This window comes from Saccopteryx leptura, chromosome 4 (genome assembly GCF_036850995.1).
Source record: "Saccopteryx leptura isolate mSacLep1 chromosome 4, mSacLep1_pri_phased_curated, whole genome shotgun sequence".
NCBI lineage: Eukaryota > Metazoa > Chordata > Mammalia > Chiroptera > Emballonuridae > Saccopteryx > Saccopteryx leptura.
The window spans coordinates 121,216,160-121,241,514 of NC_089506.1; the positions used below are offsets into that span (position 1 = coordinate 121,216,160).

Consider the following 25,355-nt stretch of genomic DNA (forward strand, 5'->3'; position numbering starts at 1 on the left):
GTCAGACAGACTCCCGCATGCGCCCGATAGGGATCCACCCGGCACTCCCACCAGGGGGCGACACTCTGCCCACCAGAGGGCGATGCTCTGCCCCTCCGGGGCGTCGCTCTGTTGCGACCAGAGCCACTCTAGCGCCTGGGGCAGAGGCCAAGGAGCCATCCCCAGCGCCCGGGCCATCTCTGCTCCAATGGAGCCTCGGCTGCGGGAGGGGAAGAGAGAGACAGAGAGGAAGGAGAGGGGAAGGGGTGGAGAAGCAGATGGACGCTTCTCCTGTGTGCCCTGGCCAGGAATCGAACCCGGGACTTCTGCACGCCAGGCCGACGCTCTACCACTGAGTTAACCGGCCAGGGCAAGCATCACTCTTCTAACAGTTTATTAATCATAAAATGAAAATATTATTCAACCTTTTAGGGACATTCGAAGGAATTATTTATACAAAACAGAATGTGGGGCCCAGGCCACCACACAAATGCCTAAAGAGGCATGTGAATTGGGATGTAGGCTAGTACCTGAGTCTAGGCAATTTTGGCTCTACCCTTTGTCCAACATTCTAACACTTGTGTCCAGAAGAAAGACCTTTGTTGAAAAAGGTCTCTTAAAACCACTGCCTGCAAAGTGCTCGCAGCTCTCCTGCTTTGCTTGTCCTGAGAACTAGAAAGAAGAACTCCCTTTCCTCCAGAAGAAAACTGAGTCATTCAGAGACCCACGCGTGGCCTGGAGACCACAGACTGAGAAAGCTGTGGTGTAGGATGCAACACGGACACGGGACAGCTGGGTCGATGAGCTTCCACGGGCTGCATTACGACAGACCCTGGACATCAGAACAGCTCAGTCTGACTTGAGAAAGCACCCATGAGGAGTTTCCACAAGTGACTGGGTTATTTACCTTTTTGCAGCATCAGGAGACTTAGCTACAATGACTGCATTTCTGTAATTTGGAATCTAGATTTGGAGGAAAAAATAAGAAAATACTGAAAAGTTATACCTGGGTGCTAGTATTACTTTTTTTTTTTCTCTTATAGCTATGATCCATACTAGCAATCATATATGCTAAAATTTCATTCACAAATTTTAGAATTTTAACACAACAATTAACATCATTATAAAAGTACTGTTACATCAAAAAAAAGAAAGGTAATTAGTTCTTAAAATCTTAATTTTTAGAAAACATAAGCAAATTGCTAGCTACTGAGAAGGAGATCCATGTTAATGTCTCTGAAATCCATGCCCCTCCGTGACTACATGCTGACCCTATCTTTTTTTTTTTTTTTTTTTGTATTTTTCTGAAGTTGGAAACGGGGAGGCAGTCAGACAGACTCCCGCATACGCCTGACCGGGATCCACCCGGCATGCCAACCAGGGGGCGATGCTCTGCCCCTCTGGGGCGTTGCTCTGTTGCAACCAGAGCCATTCTAGCGCCTGAGGCAGAGGCCATGGAGCCATCCTCAGCATCCGGGCCAACTTTGCTCCAATGGAGCCTTGGCTGTGGGAGGGGAAGAGAGAGACAGAGAGGAAGGAGAGGGGGAGGGGTGTAGAAGCAGATGGGCCCTTCTCCTGTGTGCCCTGGCCGGGAATTGAACCCAGGACTCCTGCATGCCAAGGCTGATGATCTACCACTGAGCCATCCGGCCAGGGCCTGCTGACCCTATCTTGCTGCCTCGAGCATCAAGACTAAGGGAAGGATCATGAGATGCACTCTCCCTGCTGAAATCTGATTCCATAGAATCACTATATAGGGTCTTTTGTGAGGACATGGGGGTTTGCTGGTGGCTCCTCACTTCTTCCTGGATATACTGAAGCAGGAAAGGTGAGGCTCTAAGGTTGTCCACGGGGAAGCTGAAAAAGCCTTGAATTTCCTTTTGATGAAGATCCATAGTGATAATGTGAGTTAAACCTGAAATTTTAAAACAAACAATTACAAGTTCAGCCCTGCAAGCTAATGGATACAGGGCACACAAACTAGACGCCCCACTCCTGTTTCCCAACAAAGACTGAAGCCGGGGTACTATTAACAAGCCCAGCAGTTACAGACTGTATTCGTTACCTTAACAAAACTTAATGAACTAAAGAACGTGATCAGCCTACTGTAAAGGAGCCTGTAACCTATAACCTTCCACACGGACAAAGAGCCGAAGCTGAGAAAAGTGCTCTCCTCCTCCCCTCTGCCACCGTTATTAGTGTGAGCCTCAAAATCAAGAAAAGAAAACTCAAGTAGAAGCAAAAGTATAAAAATGAAATTAATAAATACTGAAGCAAGAATTGATGTAAAAAAATAGTAAGGTCTTGATTAAAGAATTTAGGAAGAAACGTTAAGACTGTGGCTAAGGCATAAGGAGTAAGAAAGCAAAAGCAAAATTATGTACATATTAGAAAAAAAGAAATTCACGAAATACAAAGATAAGATACTGAAGGGTTTGGAACAATTTCTATATGTCATAAAAGAACAGGTCAAGAAATAGTCTTGTAGAAAAAAATAATAAAGAAGACTCATATTCATTCAATAGAGCTAAACCAAAAAGACTGAAATATATATATATTTTGCATATCTATCTATCTATCTATCTATACACACACACACACACACACACACACACACACACACACACACACACACACACACACACACACTGCAAGTGGTTGAAGGTCATAGCATAAGTTCCAGACCAAAGAACCAGTATTACTTGTTCTTTCCAAAGACATTATATAGTTTAGAGAGAACGGAATTCAATGTTTCTGAGGATTCAAATATGTTAGAATTTTAATAAAAATCAGGCAAATAAAATTCCAGTAACTATAAAGTGTTTTTACATTTGATTCATAGGCTAGAAAGTATCTCACCACCACAAAAACATATGGGATAAAAGCAATGAAAATGAGCAGCTATAAAGAATGACAATCAGGAGGGGAACAAAAAAGTCCATAAGCTGAAGAAGTAGTAAAGAAAAATCCAGTTTTAATATGAGGTACATAAATAAAATTTAGCCAACGAAGGCAAATAAGTAAATCTAGTCCTGAGACTCAAAAGATTACATATGAATGCCAAGATTGCCAGTTACAATGTAATGACCGTAAGATGAAATGTAAAGGAAGTAAATAGAATGATGACAGAGGCCAAGAGTAGAAAACAAGGAAGTAGATAATGTCACTCTAAAGTAAGATGAAGAGAAAAGAAAAAGGTATGAATTTCTACCTAAGCTCACATATCCCTAACCAGCGAAAGGAAACAAGAAAAAGTCATCAGTGAACAACACTTAGAGAAAAGAGGTCCCCAACTAGATGAGATATGGACTAATCTCAGGTAAGGAGCCCTACAATACAGCATGGAGCCCAGGCTCGCCATCTACACTCACCCGCTTTGGCCAGCATGGACGCCAGAAGCTTGCACACAATGGATCCCCTCTTCCTCATCTTGCTCTGCTTGCTATAGGGGAAGTAAGGTATGACGCCAATAATATTCCGGGCACAGGCAGTCTTCAGTGCATAGGCCATGATCAACAACTCCATCACAGCTGTATTCACATCTCTGAAATAGTCAAAAGTTTGTCTTTTGGGAGGCAATTTCATTTATTAGATCTCAACTACAGCCATCAAACATGAGCTGCTGAGATGGGTGTTATAGGCATTTTATCACCACACTGCCTTATGATGGCACTTCATGAGGGCAGGGAATGCGTATTAACTCTTCTTTTTAGCTGCATAAGCTCCAGTTTTAATCCATGGTTACTTAAATGCACAGTTCAGTTATCCACTCCCGCCTGTGCCTGGGCCTTTTGTTGGTGGCACAGTCACTGCTGTGGCACATGAAACAGGTATCAACCGCGGGTGACCAGAGGTAACCAGCACCTGCTGGCACCATCCCTGGATGTAGACTAAAGCCAGTAGGCCAGTACTGCATTTTCTGGTGAACGCCAAGGGAAACAAACCCACCTGCCCTTCTATTTAACTGTTCATCAAAATGAATGAGTTTTACAATTTCTTTCATGCATTTGAAATTAAGGAGGGAAGACAGGAAGATTACCAGAAAGGATTTGGTATCTTTTCTTCTTCTAGGGGGTAAAAGGTAGGGTAGGCAATGGGGATGTCTTGAAACTTAATTTCCAAATGGCTCCCCATCTCTTCTTTCCTTGAGATATACAGGTTCCTAGCAAAGATTACCCAGATAAACACAGAAGAATACATGAATCTGAAAGATGTTCAAAGAAAAGGCCATCTCTAACATTAAGGAAGGCAGATTACTATCCTTTGCCAAGGCTGATCAAGCCTAAGGTGGGCTCTGCCCAAACACAGACACCTGCTCTTCTACATCAGGACTGCTGGCTTCCTCGCCCCTCTTCCACAGACAGACAGAGACCCTTGCCAGATACCACTTCCTTCCTCTGAAATAAATGGGAACATTTTTCTCCCTTATACTTTCAATATAAGAAACATCTAACCTTGTAAAGAAATTTTTAAGAATTTATTTTAGCTAATCTGACAACAATAGCCAGGGAGCAAGATCTTAAATGCTCTGGAAGATAATAATTTTGCAGCTTCTTTTATGCATTGCACTGAAATTAAGGAGAGCCTGACCATGTGGTGGCACAGTGGACAGAGCGTTGGGCTGGGATGCAGAGGACCCAGGTTCCCAAACCCAAGGTTGCTGGCTTGAGCACAGGCTCATCCGCTTGAGCGCAGGCTCACCAGCTTGGGTGTGGGGTGACTGGCTTAAGCCTGGGATCATAGACATGACCCCATAGTCGCTGGCTTGAGCCTAAAGATCACTGGCTTGAAGCCCAAGATTGCTGGCTTGAGCCCAAAGTCACTGTCTTGAGCAAGGGGTCACTCATTCTGCTGAAGCCTCCCAGTCAAGGCACATAGAAGAAAGCAATCAATGAACTAAGGTGCCACAACGAAGAATTGATGCTTCTCATCTCTCTCCCTTCCTGTCTGTCTCTTACCTGTCCCTCTCTCTGTTTCTGTCACACACACACACACAAAAGAAATTAAGGAGAGAAGTAAGGAAGATTACAAGGAGTTAAGAGAAAGCAAGGCAGGGACCCACCTAGTTAGTTACAGGGCCACTAACTAGACTGTGAGGGTGATTTTGGTCTTAAGAGGTATTACCGTATTTTTTGCTCCATAAGACGCACCTGACCATAAGACACGCCTAGGGTTTTAAGGAGGAAAATATGAAAAAAAAAATCTGAACCAAATGTTGTGTTAAAATATTTAATAAAATACCATATTTTTCACTCCATAAGACACACAGGCATTTTCCCCTCCACTTTTGAGGGAAAAGAAGTGCGTCTTACAGAGTAAAAAATACAGTACTTATGGCATTTCAAAGGTGTGGTAACCTAGGTGCACAAGACAACACATAGGGCTGGCTTAAACCTTTCTCTAAAGAAGTTATAGCCTGACCTGTGGTGGCGCAGTGGATAAAGCGTTGACCTGGAAATGCTGAGGTTGCCGGTTCAAAGCCCTGGGCTTGCCTGGTCAAGGCACATATGGGAGTTGATGCTTCTTGTTCCTCCCCCTTCTCTCTCTCTCTCTCTCTCTCTCCCTCTCTATAATGAATAAATAAAATCTTAAAAAAAAAAAAAAAAAAAAGAAGTTACAGGCCTGGGACCGGACGACCCACCATGACCTGCTCAGTTAGGGATTTCTGATTTACTACAGCACCTTTGTTCACACACAATACTCCTAAAAATAACACACCAAGTCATGTATAAAAAGGTCAGAGAGGACAATCTTTTGGTATAATTGGTATAAAACACCTATCAAACAATTTCAAAGTACTTAGGAATTCATAATAACTTGGTCAATTTTAGTTCATTCGTCCATTGAACACATTATTTATTGAGCAACTTGAGTCAGGCACTGTATTAGGCAGGGAGATAAAATGATTAACAAGGCTGACCACACCCTGGGGGAGTGCTGGAGACAGCACTGGATCACTCTGGTGGAAACGAATTGTCCCAGGAAGGAGCACAACTAACTCATGTAAGAATGTTCCCCTTTCCAAACACGTGTACACTTATTCCCTCCCTTCCCCACACCAAGTCACTGAAACTGATGCCCTGTGGCGGGCTCTGAATGTTAAGTTAGAGGCCTGCATGGCATTTAGAGGGAAGTATATAAATAACTCCGGAATCCCTATCTGGACTAAATACCAAGCATCACATATACTATAGCAAGTCCTCTTCCATATATAGACTGCTTGTCAATGTTAGAAGTAAATTAGAGCTTTCTTATTTGGCTCCTCTGATTTTGCCAATTGAAAAAAAAAAAAAAAAAAGGTCAGGAACGCCCTGAAATGGAACTAACAATACATGAGCATAAATTTAAAGGACTTTTAGATACTGGAGCTGATGTATCTCTTTTTTTTTTTTTTTGTATTTTTCTGAAGCTGGAAATGGGGAGAGACAGTCAGACAGACTCCCGCATGCGCCCAACCGGGATCAACCCGGAACGCCCACCAGGGGCGATGCTCTGCCCACCAGGGGGCGATGCTCTGCCCCTCCGAGGCGTCGCTCTGTTGCGACCAGAGCCACTCTAGCGCCTGGGGCAGAGGCCAAGGAGCCATCCCCAGCACCTGGGCCATCTTTGCTCCAATGGAGCCTCGCTGCGGGAGGGGAAGAGAGAGACAGAGAGGAAGGGGAGGGGTGGAGAAGCAAATAGGCGCTTCTCCTGTGTGCCCTGGCCGGGAATTGAACCCGGGACTTCTGCACGCCAGGCCGACGCTCTACCACTGAGCCAACCAGCCAGGGCTGGAGCTGATGTATCTCTTATTGCTAAGCTACACTGGCCTCCTTCCTGGCCCACTCATGCAGCAGCCACAGAATTACAAGGTATAGGGCGGAGTAAATCCCCTCAACAAAGTTCTAGTTTTCTACATTGGGAAGATTAAGAAGATCATTCTGGATTTTTTAAGCCTTATGTGCTCCCTGGATGGCCAATTAATTTGTGAGGTAGAGATGTTTTGAAAAATATGGGAGAGCCTGACCTGTGGTGGCGCAGTGGATAAAGCGTTGACCTGGAAATGCTGAGGTCGCCGGTTCGAAATCCTGGGCTTGCCTGGTCAAGGCACATATGGGAGTTGATGCTTCAGCTCCTCCCCCCCTTCTCTCTCTCTGTCTCTCCTCTCTCTCTCTCTCTCTGTCTCTCCCTCTCCTCTCTAAAATGAATAAATAAAAAATTAAAAAAAAAAAAAAAAAAGAAAAATATGGGAGAGTTGCTTGTCAGTCCTAATGGTTTAGTCAGTACTCAGATGCTTGATTGGGGATTTTTGCCCACCAAGGGTCTAGGGAAAGAACAGCGAGGAATTCTCACCCCCAGAGAAGTGGCACCCAATACCAGAAGGTGTGGATTAGGATATTAAAATTTAGCATAAGGGCCTTGTTAGCTCCTGCTACCTCAATAATGCATTGTGCAGACCCAATTACTTGGAAATCAGATAATCCTGTATGGGTAGACCAATGGCCCCTTTCTCAGGAAAAACTTAGGGCAGCTGCTCAATTGGTACAAGAGCAGCTACAGCTTGGGCACATTGAACCATCTAATAGCCCATAAAATACACTTCCATATTTTGATCTTATCACCTCCTTGATTATCAAGGGGCATAGGTGACCCTTACAGCTTATAGTTTTTTTTTTTTGTTTTTTTTTTGTATTTTTCTGAAGCTGGAAACAGGGAGAGACAGTCAGACAGACTCCCGCATGCACCCGACCAGGATCCACCTGGCACGCCCACCAGGGGCGAAGCTCTGCCCACCAAGGGGGGCGATGCTCTGCCCCTCCGGGGATCGCTCTGCCGAGACCAGAGCCACTCCAGCGCCTGGGGCAGAGGCCAAGGAGCCATCCCCAGCGCCCGGGCCATCTTTGCTCCAATGGAGCCTTGGCTGCGGGAGGGGAAGAGAGACAGAGAGGAAGGGGGGGGGGTGGAGAAGCAAATGGGCGCTTCTCCTGTGTGCCCTGGCCGGTAATCGAACCCGAGACCCCCACACGCCAGACCGATGCTCTACCGCTGAGCCAACCGGCCAGGGCCAGCTTATAGGTTTTGAGCCTCAAAATTATTGTTGTTGCTTTTTTCAAAGGATCAATAACAATGGCTCTGGGAAACTTCCACTAAATGGCAAATCGCTCTTGCAAATCAATGGACAACTTTATACTGAAACTGACAACTTAAAATCAGCTCAAAGTCTAGAATTATATGCCATTATCATGGTTTTTCAGCATTTGCCATATTCCCCCTTTAATCTATATACAGACAGCAAATATTTAATTATGGTGTTTCCACTATAAAGACTGCTGTCTTAGGGACAAATGCTGATGAACTATTTCAGCAGTTCCTCCTTCTTCAAAGACTTGTATGTCAACATAGAGCTTTATGTTTTATAGGACATACTCGAGCTCACTCCATGCTCCCTGGAGCTTTTTAGCACAAGGGAATGCCCCCCCCCCTTTTTCTTTTCTTTTTTTTTTTTTTGTATTTTTCCGAGGTTGAGGATGGGGAGGCAGTCGGACAGGCTCCCGCATGCGCCTGACCGGGATCCACCCGGCATGCCTACCAGGGGGAATGCTCTGCTCATCTGGGGTGTTGCTCTGTTGCAACCGGAGCCATTCTGGCACCTGTGGGGGAGGCCACAGGGCCATCCTTAGCGCCCCCCGGGGTGGCTTTGCTCTGGTGGGGCCTTGGCTGCGGGAGGGGAGGAGAGAGACGGGGGGGGGGAGGCAGATGGGCGCTGTTTGTGTGTGCTCTAGCCGGGATTCGAACCCAGGAATCCTGCACACCAGGCCAATGCTCTACCACTGAGCCACCGGCCAGGGCCTAGGAGTGCCCTTGTTGATTAAGCTACCCAAAAGAAAATTATTTGGAGCAACCATGACAGATTAAGCAATTCAGTCTCATACTATTCATCACCAGAACGCTGCAGCCCAGTGTAAACAGTTGCAACTTTCTTGGGAAGCAGCACGGCAGATTGGGAAATCCTGTCCAAGAGGTCCTATACTACAATCTGCCCCTTCATTTGGAATTAACCCTCAAGGACCCCTACCAGGACAACTTTGGCAAATGGATGTTACCCATATACCTTCATTAGGCAAACAGTCCTAGGTCCACGTTACAGTGGATACATATTCTGGATTTATAGTAACCTCTGTCAGAACAGGAGAGGCTGCTAAGCATGTTATAGCTCATGTCTGTATGCATTGTTCTATTATTAGATTTCCTAAATTGGCTAAACTGAAAAGGCTCCTGCATATGGAGCAAAAGCATTTACTGTATTTTGTCATGCTTACAATCTTTAAAGTTAAGGTATTATTAAAGTGTACCCAGCAAATATTTTAAGGTCAATTTTTAAAAAAAATTTTAGGCCCTGGCCAGTTGGCTCAGTGGTAGAGCGTCGGCCTGGCGTGCAGAAGTCCCGGGTTCGATTCCTGGCCAGGGCACACAGAAGCGCCCATCTGCTTCTCCACCCCTCCTCCTCTCCTTTCTCTCTGTCTCTCTCTTCCCCTCCCGCAGCGAGGCTCCATTGGAGCAAAGATGGCCCGGGTGCTGGGGATGGCTCCTTGGCCTCTGCCCCAAGTGCTAGAGTGGCTCTGGTCACAACAGAGCGATCCCCGGAGGGGCAGAGCATCGCCCCCCTGGTGGGCAGAGCTTCACCCCTGGTGGGAGTGCCGGGTGGATCCTGGTCGGGCGCATGCGGGAGTCTGTCTGACTGTCCCTCCCCATTTCCAGCTTCAGAAAAATACAAAAAAAAAAAAAAAATTTTTTTTTAAAGGGGGTAGTCATATCCTGGAACTCCTACGGGTCTACCATATCATGCTTTTTACTTAAAAAAAATTAAATTTCTTTTTTTTTTATAAAGATTTTATTTATTCATTATAGAGAGGAGAGAGAGAGAGAGAAAGAGAGAGAGAAGGGGGGAGGAGCAGAAAGCATCAACTCCCATATGTGCCTTGACCAGGCAAGCCCAGGGTTTTGAACCGGCAACCCCAGCATTTCCAGGTTGACACTTTATCCACTGTGCCACCACAGGTCAGGCTAAATTTCTTTTGAATGCTGATGAACAGGAGACGCCAAATCTTTTTCGCCTGCAAACTACTACCTTCTTTATTTGATCCAGCTAATAACACTGTTTTGTCTTTTTCCAAATAGCTCCAGATATATGGAAAAGATTTATATAGGTGGATGGGGATCCTCAAACCCCTCAGCGAGATCTTCTGAGCATGGCTTTTAAGATACCTAGAGGCAGAAAAAGCCCAATAGAGATCAGGGGAACTACCAGCTTTTAGGATACACCCTTAAAGGCTCCAACGCCCCAAAGGGGTCTCATAGGATGCCATCTGGGTCCTGCTTCAATAGTGGAAAGAATGGTCATTGAGCTAAAGCCTGCCAGGCTTACATGCCTCTGCTGCGAGGAAACAGGGACACTGGAAGGTAGGCTTCCCCCTCGCTCCTCTAAGGGAGGGTTCAGTCTCTTCCAGCCCTGCTCCAGCCACCTATGACCTAACCTTGCCCAGAATGCTGGGGTTTGCCACTGAAAGCTGAAGGGGCCCAGGGCCGTCAGCCCCATCTACAACACTGTGGACGAGCCTAGGGTATTTCTTCCAAGAAGCAGGTAAACTGATCTCATTTGCACAAGGGCCACTTAACTATGTCTTGCCTGAATAGTCAGATTTTTTATTCTTCCCTCGAAGATCTCTGTTGTGGGTGTTGATAGTCCTATTTTCTGCTGCTTGGTTTAATATATAGTGTTTCCTTTTTTCCTCCTACCTCAATGCCCCACTCATATTTCAGGCTGGGATCTACTCCTAATTTAGAGCTCTCTTTCCCCCTTTTGCCAACTTCTATTATGAATCTACCTTTGCCACCCAGCTTAGTGTATCGCAAGGTTCTCTTTACCACGCCACAGTAGCAGAGCTCCAGGGAAAAGCACCCTGGTCTCATCTCTCCAGGCAGAGGAGAACAGAAGCTCCATATCCACACATGCTGCAGATGGCTTTTCCAGTCTACCTGAATCATTACCAGCTAGAAGCAGCAGTCATTGGGACTTGGACGTGAGCTGCAAAGTATAGAATTGTGACAATTCCAGTGCCATGAGGACTTTTCCTGGATGTGGACTTTTCCTGGACTCCTGCTCCTTGTGCCAGCTCCTAACAGACTGAACTGGGGTTGGGTTGCATTTATCAGGGACTTGGCATGGTGTTGGGGCCAACTTGGACTTGGTGAACTTGTTAAGGACACTACTCTTTTATGGATTCTTGCTGTATTGGCCAAGAGTTTGCTTAAAGGCTTTAATCACTGTAAAAAAAATTAGAAGACTGGATAAAGAAGATGTGGCACATATACACCATGGTATACTATTCAGCCATAAGAAATGATGACATCGGATCACTTACAACAAAATGGTGGGATCTTGAGAACATTATATGGAGTGAAATAAGTAAATCAGAAAAAAACAAGAACTGCAGGATTCCATACATTGGTGGGACATAAAAATGAGACTAAGAGACATGGACAAGAGTGTGGTGGTTATGGGGGGCAGGGGGAGGGAAGGAGGGAGAGAGGTACAAAAAAAACTAGATAGAAGGTGACGGAGGACAATCTCTCTTTGGGTGATGGGTATGCAACAGAACTGAATGACAAGATAACCTGGATATGTTTTCTTTGAATATGTGTACCCTGATTTATTGATGTCACCCCATTAAAATAAAAATTTATTTATAAAAAAAAATTAGAGCTTTCTTAATCTCCACCTGTGTGAGACGACACGACACTGGAAAAGCTCCACTGGCCCTGGTTTCTTACCAGATCCCCAAGCCAACAATACATTAAGAGCTGAAGTTAATGTGATCGATTCTGAAAGACTCCCTGCCAGATAGTGGGTCTTTTAGCTGGCTTGGTGACCGCATTTATAATACACAATCCTATGACACAGTGAGGTTTGGACTGGCAAACCACAAGGGAGGCCCAGCTAGTAAGATATTAATGCAATAAAAAGAACAGTTTTGGAGGAGCTTTGGTTCTATTAATTACTAATTTCTCCTATGAGGTTTTTATTTTCCTGTTTTTCCTCTTCCTAAAGACGGATGGCAAGGGATGCAACATCCTCCAGCCCAAGGTTAAGGATGCCTTCCACACCCCACTTCTCCTTGGTCAGGAAGGCCACAAAAGGGCCTTTGTCACATTGGCTTTCCCCATCATTGAGGGTCACTGAGCAAACTGGACACCAGGCAGTCACTCTGTGGACTAACAAGGTGAAGAAAAATTGGCTGTCAGCCTCTGCTTTATCTGTTCCCTAAGACTGTTCCAAGTATATCCTGGCCAATTCCTATTGCCTTTGTATCTAAGTAGGACACTTTTAATTGTTTACCAACTAATCATTTTTCTTTCCCCTAAGAGAATTGCATCCTATACTAAATTTGGCCCTTACTGCTCTCTCATTTCCATGGGCAAAAAGTAATGAAGAAAGAGATGTAGTTTCTATATGTACATCAATTAATTTATTGATTTTTTTTTTAGAGAGAGAGGAGTGAGAGAGAGAGACAGAGAGAGAGAGAAGGGGGAGGAGCAGGAAGCATCAACTCCCATATGTGCCTTGACCAGGCAAGCCCAGGATTTCGAACCGGCGTGTACATCAATTAAATGTCCCAGGGCTGCAACCTGACCAACACCACAGATAGTAAGGAGATATGGCAACGGGATAGGATTCATCCCACCCCCACCTCCAACAATTAATCTGCAGCAAATAAGTGGTAAATGTTCCTTTAGTGAGTCTTCTCCCATCAACATACCAGAACCTGTAACACAAACATGAAAATTGTCCTTCAGAAAATACTTTGTACACTTCATATCTACTTTACTTAGAAGCTCCTTGAGTACCACACTGAGATTTTGTGATTTAGGACAAGAAATATATATTTGGTCTTCCTCCCTATTTCTGGCACAGAGCTCCTAAAACCACTGGAATTTCCTAAGTGATGAGAGAAAGACAGATGTTTTGATGTTAAGGAGGTGACTTCTGGACTGCACCTAAGGATGGGGGCTGGGTGCCGGAAAGACAGAACATGTGCTTGGCGGTGAAACCTTTAGCCTCCCTCCCCCTCCCCCTACCTGGCCTCTGGGAGAGGGAAGGGGCTGGAGGTTGACTAAATAATCGCCGACAGCCAATAATTTCATCCAGTGGTTCTCAACCTTTTTACACTTGGGGACTGCCAATGCAGAATAACACTGAGCATAAGCATAAGTGAATTTGATAAGATCACTGGGTCTGCAACCTTCATACAACATTATAGTGGTGAACTCTTGCAGGTTGGCACAAAATTTCTGGTGGACTGGTCCACGGACTAGTGGTTGAAAAATACTGATTTAATCAGCTGTGCCTATATAAAGAAGCCTCCATAAAATCCAAAAGGTGGGAGTCTGGAGAGCTTCGGGGCTGGTGAACACATGGACTGAGTGGTGCTCTCAGAGGACATGGAAGCGGCACACCCTTTTCTACACACCTTGCCCTGTGCATTTCTTCTAACTGGCTGCTCCTGAGTTAGATCTGTGAGCCGCTCTAGCAAATTAATTAAGCACAAAGAGGGGAACCTCCAATCAGTCAGTCACTGGGTGGGTAGATCAGAAGCAAGGTGACAACCTGGACTTCCCATAGCATCTGAAGTGGCGGGGGGGGGGGGCAGTCTTGTAGGACTGAGCCTTACCCTGTGGAGTCTGAGGCTAGCTACAGGTGGACAGTGTCAGACCTGAGCTGAATTGTATCAGAGATGTAGGGGAAACAACCCACACATAGGATTGGGTGTAGAAACAGATACACATTTCAATTACTCAACATAATCACCTCATTCAGCATGGCTCTTTGCTATTTCCAAAAATTAAATCCATCCTCAACAACCAAAATTTTACTATTGTTGGAGTAGTCAAAAGAAATATGCAACCTCTGAAAGAGGTTCCAGAAGATGCGTTCCAAAGCTATCCTGAGCAACAACAGCAGCAAAGAAAGGCATGCAGTCATGTGCCATATAGTGATGTTTCTGTCAATGAGGGACCGCAAATACGACTGTGGCACCACAAGATTATAATGGAACCAAACATTCCTGTTACCCAGCCATCCTAACACTCTAGCACAACACACAACTCACCTGTGTGTAGTGCTGCTGGTGTAAACAAACCCAGTGTGTTGCCAGGTGTGTGCAAGGACAGCACATACAATTACAGCAGTAGGCTGCACCATCCAGGTTTGTGTACATGCACTCTGTGATGTTTACACGACAAAATCGCCTAATGAGGCATTTCTCAGAATGTACCAGGTCATTAGGCAGCACTCGACTGTATGCTGTGTCTTAGGATGTCAGCTCTGAAGGCATCTGAGTTCATCTGAATGTCTCGGCTTTGGTCTGTTTGTCTAAAATCAGCCTTACTGCTTTAGGTAGCATCCCCTCCTCCTTCACCACAGAATTTATAGCAGGTATTACCACAAAACTAAATTCTCTATATTCTTTAGCTGGTACTAAAGTATTCTATAGTCAAACAATCAACATACTAGCACATGTGGCAAACCCAGTGATCTTCTATATGGGATACACATACATCCATACAACACACACACTTGTCCTTTCTCTAAACTCTTCCTCTCCCATCCCCTCTGTCCTAAAAGATACAGGAACTACCATGTGCGGACATTTTTGCTTTGATACCTATACACTGAACTATCAAACGAATATTGTAATTGTTAAAGATTCTGCTCACCTTGGCTCAGTTATCAATTCAAATGAAGACCGCAGCCAAGAAATCAAAAGAAGGCTGAGGTTCCAAAGGGCAGCAATGGAAAATTAGGAAAGATCATCAAGACCAAGATGTGTTTTTAGAGATCCAGGCTAAGAGCATCCATACCCCTGTATTCCCAAACACTATGTACAGATGAGAAACCTGTAAACAGGCTGATGGGGAAGGGGGGAAATAAATTCATTTAAAATACCATAGTTCCCCATGTATAAGATACTCCTATATATAAGACACACCTTAATTTTGGGGCCCAAAATTTGAAAAAATAAATGTATTACATAAAGATATTGAACTCAGGTTTTATTCATCATAAAATTCATACAACTCATCACTGTCAAAACTCCCATCCATTAGCTTTTCCTCATCTGTGTCTAATGACAAATCACTGTCTTAATATATTGCCTTGTCCTCAGTTCCATCTATGGCACTTGAAATGCCACACTCCTTAAATGACTTGACAACGATCTCAATCTTGATATTATCCCAGGATCTTTTCACCCAGGTACAAATTTCTCCTATAATTGGTTTCTTCACTCTTCCTGCAGGTGTCAAATTGTCCCCAGAAGACTTCATCCATTTGTTCCATTCATCTCTCATGGCAGCTTTGAAGGGTTTATTAATGCTAATATCAAGTGTTGGAGCTGGGATGTTAAGCCTCCGGGTATGACGGCAAGTATTATTTTTTGCTCTGCAGCAATTTTCTTTGTTTTTTGTTACATGTGCCCTGAACTGATCAAGCACCAATAGGGCAGGTTTGCGTAAGAGCCCACCTGATCTCATCTCCAAACTTTCTCCTGGTCCATCCAACCCTTGTCATGAACATGGACAATCACTCCTCGAGGAATGTCTTCTTTTGGCATTGTTTTGCGTTTGAAAATCAGCATAGGAGGCAGCTTGGTTCCATTAGCACAACAAGATAGAACAACTATATAATGGCTCTTTTCATGTCCACTTATCTTCATAGTTGCAGTTTTCACTCCCTTCTTTTTTTTTTTCCAGTGCTGCCCGCCTTTATTTTCTGGCCCCAGGCTCCAGTTACAGGGGGAAAAAAGGGCCCTGATGACCCTTCTAGCACACCACACAGAGACAGGACCCACCAGGCAACCTCACACTCCAACCTCAAACTCCTACCCTGCTGATGACCAGCTATCAAGCCAACTACCCTGCGGTTGCTCACCCTAGTCTGTCTGCATCTAAAGTACATGATCCTGCCCTGGCCGGTTGGCTCAGTGGTAGAGCGTCGGCCTGGAGTGCAGGAGTCCCGGGTTCGATTCCCGGCCAGGGCACACAGGAGAGGCGCCCATCTGCTTCTCCACCCCTCCCCCTCTCCTTCCTCTCTGTCTCTCTCTTCCCCTCCCGCAGCCGAGGCTCCATTGGAGCAAAGATGACCCGGGCGCTGGGGATGGCTCTGTGGCCTCTGCCTCAGGCGCTAGAATGGCTCTGGATGCAACAGAGCGACACCCCAGATGGGCAGAGCATCGCCCCCTGGTGGGCATGCCGGGTGGATCCCGGTCAGGCGCATGCGGGAGTCTGTCTGACTGCCTCCCTGTTTCCAGCTTAGGAAAAATGAAAAAAAAAAATAAATAAATAAAGTACATGATCCTGACATTTTATCATAATATAATAGCAACTGTCATTCAATCGGGCCTCTGACACTAACAGTTGTGTGCCACCAGGCCAGTCACTGTCCAGTTGTGGGCCCCCACCTCTCCTTATTTTAAAAAAATGGCCACAGGGCTACAGACACCAAGAGCCAGGCCTGGTTGCCCAGGACCCTATGAGGGGAGCCAGTGGTATCCAGGCTGAAAGCTGGTGCCATTCTAAGCTAACGCAGGAAGGAAGGGACCAGGCTGGACAGTGGGGGACGAGGGGGTTATTCACTCCCCATGTGTCCAGGCCAGACAGGCAGCAATGTGGGAGATCCACACCAGGCCTTGTCCTGCCTGCTGGCCAGCTCAGGGACTAACCTGGCCTAAGACCCAGACCTAGGAGACAACAGAGGCCCTCTCATCTCTGTCCTGATCCTGGAAGTGGCCAGGGGTCAGGGCTGGGCAGTGGAGAAGATGGAAGGATAGGGAGTCAGGGTCAAGGCCCTAGGGGCAGGCAGGGCCAGGGGACTCCAGAGACACCTAGGCAGCTAGGACCAGGAGAGAGCTGCAGATGGTAGGGCCCAGACCTCCCAGTGACTGGCAGCTGAGACCACCAAGGGGGCTGGGAGAGGAGGGGCAGGCCATGGCCATCAATCATGCTGTCTTGGTCCTGGGGTGTGAGGCCCAATGGGAGCACGGGCCCTCCTCCTCCCAGGAGCTGGGCCCACAGGAGAGCAGGCCAACATCAGCTGCACCCAGATCTCCCAGAGGCCAGAGGGGGCCCCTGCCGGTGCTTTAGGACTTCTTGGCATCTGTGTGTTCTGGCGTTTCAGGTCGCTCAGGTCAATAGGCTTGAAGGCTTCATAAATGAAGCGCACATTCTCCTCCTGGGCTGGGGTGAAGATCTCGCTGCTGTTGGGGGGAGAGCGGGGGCTACTGTTCCTCTTGCCGTTATAGACGACTCTGGAGACAAAGTGATAAAATTCAAGGACCTTCTGCTCATAGCTTTTAGGCATCTTTTGGGCAAGTCTGGTGCTTGTACACATGCTTAGTCCATTCTGTTTCACGAACCTGAAGCAACAACTGTGTCCTCCTTTGAAATTAGTAACTTCGTTTTCATCAGCAATTCTTCCTGCCTCATGCTGAACCATCTTTGTGGACACAGGAATTCCAATTGCCCTTTGCTCTTCAATCCGTATCTTCAATTCCCTCTCTAGATCAGGCCATTTTGCTGACTTGCCGCTCATGGCCTTCTTCTGCCGTGGTGTTTTCAGTAGGGTCTCTTCTTCCCATAGCCAGTCTCAGATTGATTTCTCAATCTGAGGACCTTGGAGGAGGACCAAACTTACATTAAGCAGCACAATTTCCATTCACTTTTTTTTTTGTATATTTCTGAAGTGAGAAACAGGGAGGAGGCAGAGACAGATTCCCATGTAAGCTTGACCAGGATTCACCCGCACGCCCACCAGGAAGCGATGCTCTGCCCATCTGGGCCATTGCTCCATTGCAACGAGAACCATTGTAGCACCTGAGGCAGAGGTCATGGAGCTGTCCTCTGCGCCTGGGCCAACCTTGCTCCAATGAAGTCTTGGCTGCAGGAGGGGAAGAGATAAATAGAGAGAAAGGAGAGGGGGAAAAGGGGGAGAAGGAGAGGGGAAAGAGGGGAAAGGAGAGGGGAAAGAGGGGGGAAGTAGATGGTCACTTCTCCTGTGTGCCCTGGCCAGAAATCAAACCCGGGACTTTCACAAGCCAGGCTGATGCTCTATTGCTGAGCTAGCTGGCCAGGGCCTCCATTCAATTTTGCAAACTGGATTGCTTTTAATTTGGTTTTTTGGTGTGTTTTTTTTTTTTTTGTATTTTTGTATTTTTCTGAAGTTGGAAACGGGTAGGCAGTCAGACAGACTCCCGCATGCTCCCAGCTGGGATCCACCCGGCATGCCTACCAGGGGGCGATGCTCTGCCCATCTGGGGTGTCGCTCTGCTGCAATCAGAGCCATTCTAGTGCCTGAGGCAGAGGCCACAGAGCCATCTTCAGTGCCCTGGCAAATTTTGCTCCAATGGAGCCTTGGCTGAGGGAGAGGAAGAGAGAGACAGAGAGGAAGGAGAGGGGAAGGGGTGGAGAAGCAGATGGGCGCTTCTCCTGTGTGTCCTGGCCAGGTATCGAACCCGGGACTCCCGCACGCCAGGCCGACGCTCTACCACTGAGCTAAACGGCCAGGGCGGATTGCTTTTAATTTGAATTCAGCACTGTATGAAAATCTTTTCTGAGCCATTTTTGGGCAGAATGTGGCAAAACGTAACCTACTATAATATGCTAGTAACAAGTGCGAAACAATGAGCGCAAAGACAAGCGCGGAAAAAGCGAGAAATGTAAGTAAAAAAATAAATCTACAACCACTGTATAAGATGCACCCAGTTTTTAGACCCCAAATTTTTCGAAAAAGGGTGCATCTTATTATACATAGGAAATATGATAGGGAGTTGAAAAAAAATATATGGAGCGGAAGGAGAGGTCTATGGATATCCTGTACCACCAGAAAGATAAGCAAGTAGATCCTAGCACAAATTAAGCCTAAGACACCATTGGAGGCAAAAATGACAAAATTGAAATTGTCCTATTTTGGGCACATTATGAGAAGGCAGGGTTCTCTGGAAAAGACAATATGCTGGGGAAAATAGAAGCAGCAGGAAAAGAGAAAGACAAAATACGAGATGGACTGACTCTATGAATAAAGCAGTAGGAGCTAGGCAGGGCTGCTAAGGACAGGGCATTGTGGACATCACTCATTTACAGGGGCACCAGGAGTCAGAGCTGACTCAATTGCATATAACACATACATACAATCAAACTGAACCACTGGAAAGACAATTATGGCTTCTTTTAAATAATCTCAAAACTAGTACACCTAAGGGGACTATACCATCTTCAGTAAAATTGTTGTGGTTGTCTGATCTATGGTGACACAGTGGATAAAGCATCAACCTGGAATGCTGAGGTCGCTGGTTCAAAGCCCTGGGCTTGCCCAGTCAAGGCACATTATAGGAGTTGAGGCTTCCTGCTCCCCCCCCCCCTTCTTTCTCCCTCTTTCTTTCTTTTCTCTCTAAATAAAAAGTCTTTAAAAAATTGTCGTGGTTATTCCACAAGATTCACTCTCTCTGCTACAACTTCATAGACTACTCCTTACCACTTCCTTTGGTCAAATTTTCTTTTCTTTTCTTTTCTTTTCTTTTCTTTTCTTTTCTTTCTTTTCTTTTCTTTTCTTTTCTTTTCTTTTTCTTTCTTTCTTTCTTTCTTTCTTTCTTTCTTTCTTTCTTTCTTTCTTTCTTTCTTTCTTTCTTTCAGAGAGAGAATGACAAGAGAGAGAATGACAAGAAGGGAGAGAGATGAGAAGCAACAACTTGCAGTTGTGGCATTTTAGTTATTTATTGATGGTTTCTCATACGTGTCTTAACCAGGGATCTCCAGCCAAGCCAGTGACCCCTTTCTCAAACCAGTGACCTTGGGCTTCAAGCCAGAAACCTTTGGGCTCAAACCACCAACCATGGGATCATGTCAATGATTCCATACTCAAGCTGGTGAGCCTGTGCTCAAGCCAGTGACCTCAGGGTTTTGAACCTAGGACCTTATCGTCCAGGTCAACACTCTCTATACACTGCACTACCACCAGTCAGGCAAATTTTCTAATACCACAAGTACAAGTGAACCAAAAATGCACCTTTCCCAATTAGTCATTAATCAACTCATCCTTCCATGCTTGGTTTGTCCCTTCCCTAGAAAACACTGCTCCCAGTATCACTTGAGACTGTGTATTAAATATTTATATCAAGCATTCTTGGTTACCAGGATATTGAAACCAAGAATTATATACATATAGAACAACTTCTTACTGCAAAGGAAACTAACAACACAGTGTTTTGAGATCACAAGAGGACAGCACTGTTAACAGTGAATGTTATTTTGCCATGCTAGCAAATTACAAACTAGTGTTTAGGACATGTGAAAGAAATTTTTTTTTAATGTTTTTATTTATTTATTTATTTATTATTTTTTTTACAGAGACAGAGAGATAGACAGGGACAGACAGACAGGAATGGAGAGATGAGAAGCATCAATCATTAGTTTTTCATTGCACATTGCAACACCTTAGTTGTTCATTGATTGCTTTCTTATTTGTGCCTTGACCGCAGGTCTTCAGCAGACCGAGTAACCCCTTGCTGGAGCCAGTGACCTTGGGTTGAAGCTGGTGAGCTTTTGCTCAAACCAGATGAGCCCACGCTCAAGCTGGCTACCTTGGGGTCTCGAACCTGGGTCCTCTGCATCCCAGTCTGACGCTCTATCCACTGCACCACCGCCTGGTCAGGTGACATGAAAGGAATTTCAAAGTATATACTATAGAAAGCCCAACCGACTTTTTTTTTTAATTTTTTACAGAGACAGAAAGAGGGATAGAAAGGGACAGACAGACAGGAACAGAGAGAGATGAGAAGCATCAATCATCAGTTTTTCATTTCAACACCTTAGCTGTTCATTGATTGCTTTCTCATATGTGCCTTGACCGCGGGCCTTCAGCACCCCTTGCTCAAGCCAGCAACCTTGGGTCCAAGCTGGTGAGCTTTGCTCAAACCAGATGAGCCCGCGCTCAAGCTGGTGACTTCGGGGTCTTGAACCTGGGTCCTCCGCATCCCAGTCCGATGCTCTATCCACTGTGCCACTGCCTGGTCAGGCACAAGGACTTTTTAATTTAAGATGAGATGTAGTGGGAAAAGAAGTTACATCCAGTATTAGGGACTCACTGAGGTCTAAGAACAGAAGAGGGGATCATAATTATTTTATGAAGATGGAAATGTACAAAAACTTTAGTATTCATTAAGTTAGCCCACAAGGATTTGGAGTGACACAGAAGGCCAAAATCTATTCACTAACAAAAGTGTTCTGGAGACACAGGAGTAAACAAAAAAATCTCTACCCTCATGGAGCCTATATTCTAACAAAGATATAGAAAGAGACGGGTTATAACTAGAAGGAAATTGAGGGTCAAGTTTTCCCTCTATCCTTCGTGTATAAACACATGCATACACATGCACACCCAAATGTGAAAATCTATGGTTGGAGAACACAAAAGGGGATAGAAATGATACCTGCCTCAGAAGGTAGTGGTGACGACTGCAGATGACCCACCTGAAGCCTGCAGAGCAGTGCCTGGCACATAAGAGCCACTGCAAAGTTGGCTGTTACCATTATTAAGTCTCTCCCTTCCTTCCTAAACTCATTGTAAAAGTAACAGGGGCCTGACCAGGTGGTAGTGCAGTGGATAGAGCAGTGGTAGTCAACCTGGTCCCTACTGCCCACTAGTGGGCGTTCCAGCTTTCATGGTGGGCAGTAGCAGAGCAACCAAAGTATAAATAAAAAGATAGATTTAACTATAGTAAGTTGTTTTTACTGCTACACTTAGCGAAAATCCGACATAAAGTACTTGGTAATTATTATTATATGCTTTAACTTGCTATAATTCTGCTTTATAAATTTTATAAAGTAAAGTTACTTCCCTAATTTATAAATCACCATTACAGTGGAACCAGTGGGCTGTTAGAAAATTTTACTACTAACAGAGATACAAAAGTGGGTGGTAGGTATAAAACGGTTGACACCTGGGATAGAGCATCAACTCGGGACACAGAGGACACAGGTTCGAAACCCTGAGGTCACTGGCCTGAGTGCAGGCTCACCTGGCTTGACTGTGGGTCATTGGCTTGAGCATGGGATCATAGACATGACCCCACGATCACCACCTGAGACCAAAGGTTGCTGGCTCAGCTGGAGCTCACTGATCAAGGCACATATGAGACAGCAATCAGTGAACAACTAAAGTGCTGCAACCATAAGTTGATGCTTCTCATCTCTCTCCGTTCCTGTCTGTCTCTCTTGCTTAAAAAAACAAAGAAAAAAAAAGTAAAGGGGAAAGAATACTCGATAGCCTCTGGAAATGTGCTATAAAAATATTTGGTTTTACGAAGTCAATCCTATAATCAAGACATTAAAAAAGATTATACTTCACATAAGGCATCAAAGCCTTGACTCTTCCAACTCATCACAGAAATGGAAAATCAGCACCTCTCCAACAGCTGTACTATAGGTCTACAGGAAGCAGGGTAGACAGCTCATTAAATCCTCACTCATTACTGTCACCCATGACTACCTAACAAGATGGTGTCTCCGATGTGACGAGGCCATGGCCTCTTAGTTCTCTCCCAATTCAGAGATGCTCCTCAAATATGCACAGCAGAACAAAGCTTCCAAGAGCACAGCTGTTCATATGCTTCTCACAGCTAGTCAGCCCAAGCCCCTGCTTCCTAGAGAGGAGCTGGAAGTCAGAGCCTGAGTTCCAAATTAAGATGCAGACCTGTGAAGGAATGTTGAGATTTCTCAAAGATAAACAATTCTTTTGTGTGTGTGTGTGTGTGTGTGTGTGTGAGAGAGAGAGAGAGAGAGACAGACAGACAGACAGACAGACAGACAGACGGAAGGGAGAGAGATGGGAAGCATCAATTCTTCATTGTGCTTCATTGCGGCACCTTAGTTGTTCATTGCTTGCTTTCTCATATATGTCTTGACGGGGCGGGGGTCTACAGCAGACCAAGTGACCCCTTGCTCAAGCCAGTGACCTCAGGCTCAAGCTGGTGAACCTTGCTCAAACCAGACGAGCCCGCACTCAAGCGGGTGACCTCAGGTTTCGAACCTGGGTCCTTGGCATCCCAGTTTGATGCTTTATCCACTGTGCTACCACCTGGTCAGGCTCAAAGATAAACAATTCTTTACACAACACATATCCTTTTGCTACCATAAATCCATCAGGGTAGAGACAAGAGACTTCACAAAGCAACATACCTTTGGACTTAGACCTCCATGTTTCCTGGAGATCAGTGAAAAAGCTGACCTGTCTATGCTATGGTGCCCAATATTCTGTTTTTCTCCACCCTCAATAAACTGATCAAGGGCCCTCAGCAGTCTAATGTGGCCATGTCAAGAACCTCTGGTCACATGTGACTCTTTCCCATGCCTTTAAGGGGCTCGAGAATTGGTGAGAGAAAAGCAATGACACTGTAACCTTACTATTTATACCAACAAAACCCAATCACGCAAAGGGTCAGGAAGCAGTTTGTAAAGTGTCAAACTCCCTGACTACATGCATTTACTCCTAGGCAAACCCCTTAGTCCTTCCCCTTATTTCTAAGATGCAGTGTTAAACAAACACCCTGGGAAAAAAGACTGCTATCACTAGGAGGGAAACAATACAAAACAAAAACTCCTGGAGATGTAAATTAGTATGTCCTCAATACCACAAATATTACAAATGTCTATCAATGTAGCCATGTGCAGCAATACTACAAATGCATGGGTCCTCACACCCAACAATTCCATCTCTTGGACTCTTCCCACAGATTTACCAGAAACATGATGTACAGGGCTCCACTGCAGCACTGTTGCATTAGCACAAGACTACAACAATCAGATATGTGCCTGCTTGAATAAATGTTGGTACATCCATGCAACACATTATGAAGCAGCAAAAAGACAAGGGGCGGCAAACACAACTCCACTCCTGTGGTAGTCCTTCCAAATAGACATATGTGAATCCAATCATCATTGTGAAAAATATAAACCAACCTACTTCCAAATGGAGTCAAATCTGCCATCCCAGAACTGCATTGACCTCTTCTTACTCCTCAAATCTATGGAATGTTTGAACTGGGCAAAATAACCTTTGGACTGGGCCAAAGCCACATCATGTCCCAGACAACTTGTCTGCAAAGCTAACAGGAAAGCAGACATTCTGACTGCTGGACTAAACATTAAAAACATTCTTTAGAATTAGCACCACCATGTAGTTAAAAAATAACTTGCCCTGGCCAGATAGCTTTGTTGGTTAGAGCAGTCATCCCTAAGCACAGAGCTTGCCTGTTTGATACCCAGTCAGGGCACATACAGGAATAGACTAATATTCCAGTCTCATTCTCTCTCTCTCTCTAACATCAATAAATAAAAAATAAACAATTTAGCTCAGCTCAACCTTTTCATCTCATGGCACAGATAAACTAATTACTAAACTTCTGCAGCACATCAAAAAGTATATTAGCCTGACCAGGCGGTGGCACAGTGGATAGAGCATTGGACTGGGATGCAGAGGACCCAGGTTTGAGACCCCGAGGTCACCAGCTTGAGTGTGGGCTCATCTGGTTTGAGCAAAAGGCTCACCAGCTTGGACCCAAGGTCGCTGGCTCGAGCAAGGGGTTACTGGGTCTGCTGAAGGCCCGCAGTCAAGGCACATATGAGAAAGCAATCAATGAACAACCAAGGTGTCGCAACACGCAATGAAAAACTAATGATTGATGCTTCTCATCTCTCTCCGTTCCTGTCTGTCTGTCCCTGTCTATCTCTCTCTGACTCTCTCTCTGTCTCTGTAAATAAAGAAAAACATTAAAATAAAAAAGTATATTATATTTTTTGTCAATTTGACAAAAAAAAAAGGTGTAATTGTTTTTTTTCCAGAGGCAGAGAGACAGAGTCAGAGAAAGGGATAGACAGGGACACAGACAGACAGAAACGGAGAGATGAGAAGCATCAATCATTAGTTTTTCCTTGCGCGTTGCGACACCTAGGTTATTCATTGATTGCTTTCTCATATGTGCCTTGACCGCGGGCCTTCAGCAGATGGAGTAACCCCTTGCTGGAGCCAGCGACCTTGGGTCCAAGCTGGTGAGCTTTTGCTCAAACCCGATGAGCCAGCGCTCAAGCTGGCAACCTCAGGGTCTCAAACCTGGGTCCTTCCGCATCCCAGTCCGACGCTCTATCCGCTGCGCCACCACCCAGTCAGGCAAAAGGTGTAATTTTGATTCATTCACACCAGAAGTCTATTTGTTGTATTGGTGGATGTCATTTTTTTATCTCACAATCTAAGGGAAAGAGGTCAGTGTCCCTGACTAAATAGCTAAGTGTTG

The 25,355-nt window shown here is 45.3% G+C and overlaps 1 protein-coding gene, 1 long non-coding RNA gene and 1 other non-coding gene across 8 annotated transcripts in view; 1 reads left to right on the forward strand and 2 right to left on the reverse strand.

Annotated features, from left to right (window-relative positions):
• PRPSAP1 (phosphoribosyl pyrophosphate synthetase associated protein 1) overlaps nt 1-25,355 on the reverse strand; it is a 52,026-nt gene that overhangs the window by 5,909 nt on the left and 20,762 nt on the right. For all 6 annotated transcript variants that reach the window (XM_066381343.1, XM_066381342.1, XM_066381341.1 and 3 more), the window contains 3 exons: nt 3,351-3,523; nt 1,779-1,894; nt 887-942 (listed from right to left, as the gene is read on the reverse strand). In XM_066381343.1, the coding sequence (XP_066237440.1) occupies nt 887-942; nt 1,779-1,894; nt 3,351-3,504 (326 nt within the window). In that variant the 5' untranslated portion in view covers nt 3,505-3,523. The remainder of the gene's footprint in view (nt 1-886; nt 943-1,778; nt 1,895-3,350; nt 3,524-25,355) is intronic.
• Nucleotides 15,751-17,012, reverse strand: LOC136403029 (uncharacterized). The gene is made up of 2 exons (XR_010751068.1): nt 16,476-17,012; nt 15,751-15,880 (listed from the first exon to the last, which is right to left on the reverse strand). It is a non-coding gene; the product is annotated as an uncharacterized lncRNA (long non-coding RNA).
• Nucleotides 15,980-16,055, forward strand: TRNAS-GGA (transfer RNA serine (anticodon GGA)). The gene has a single exon. It is a non-coding gene; the product is annotated as a tRNA-Ser (tRNA).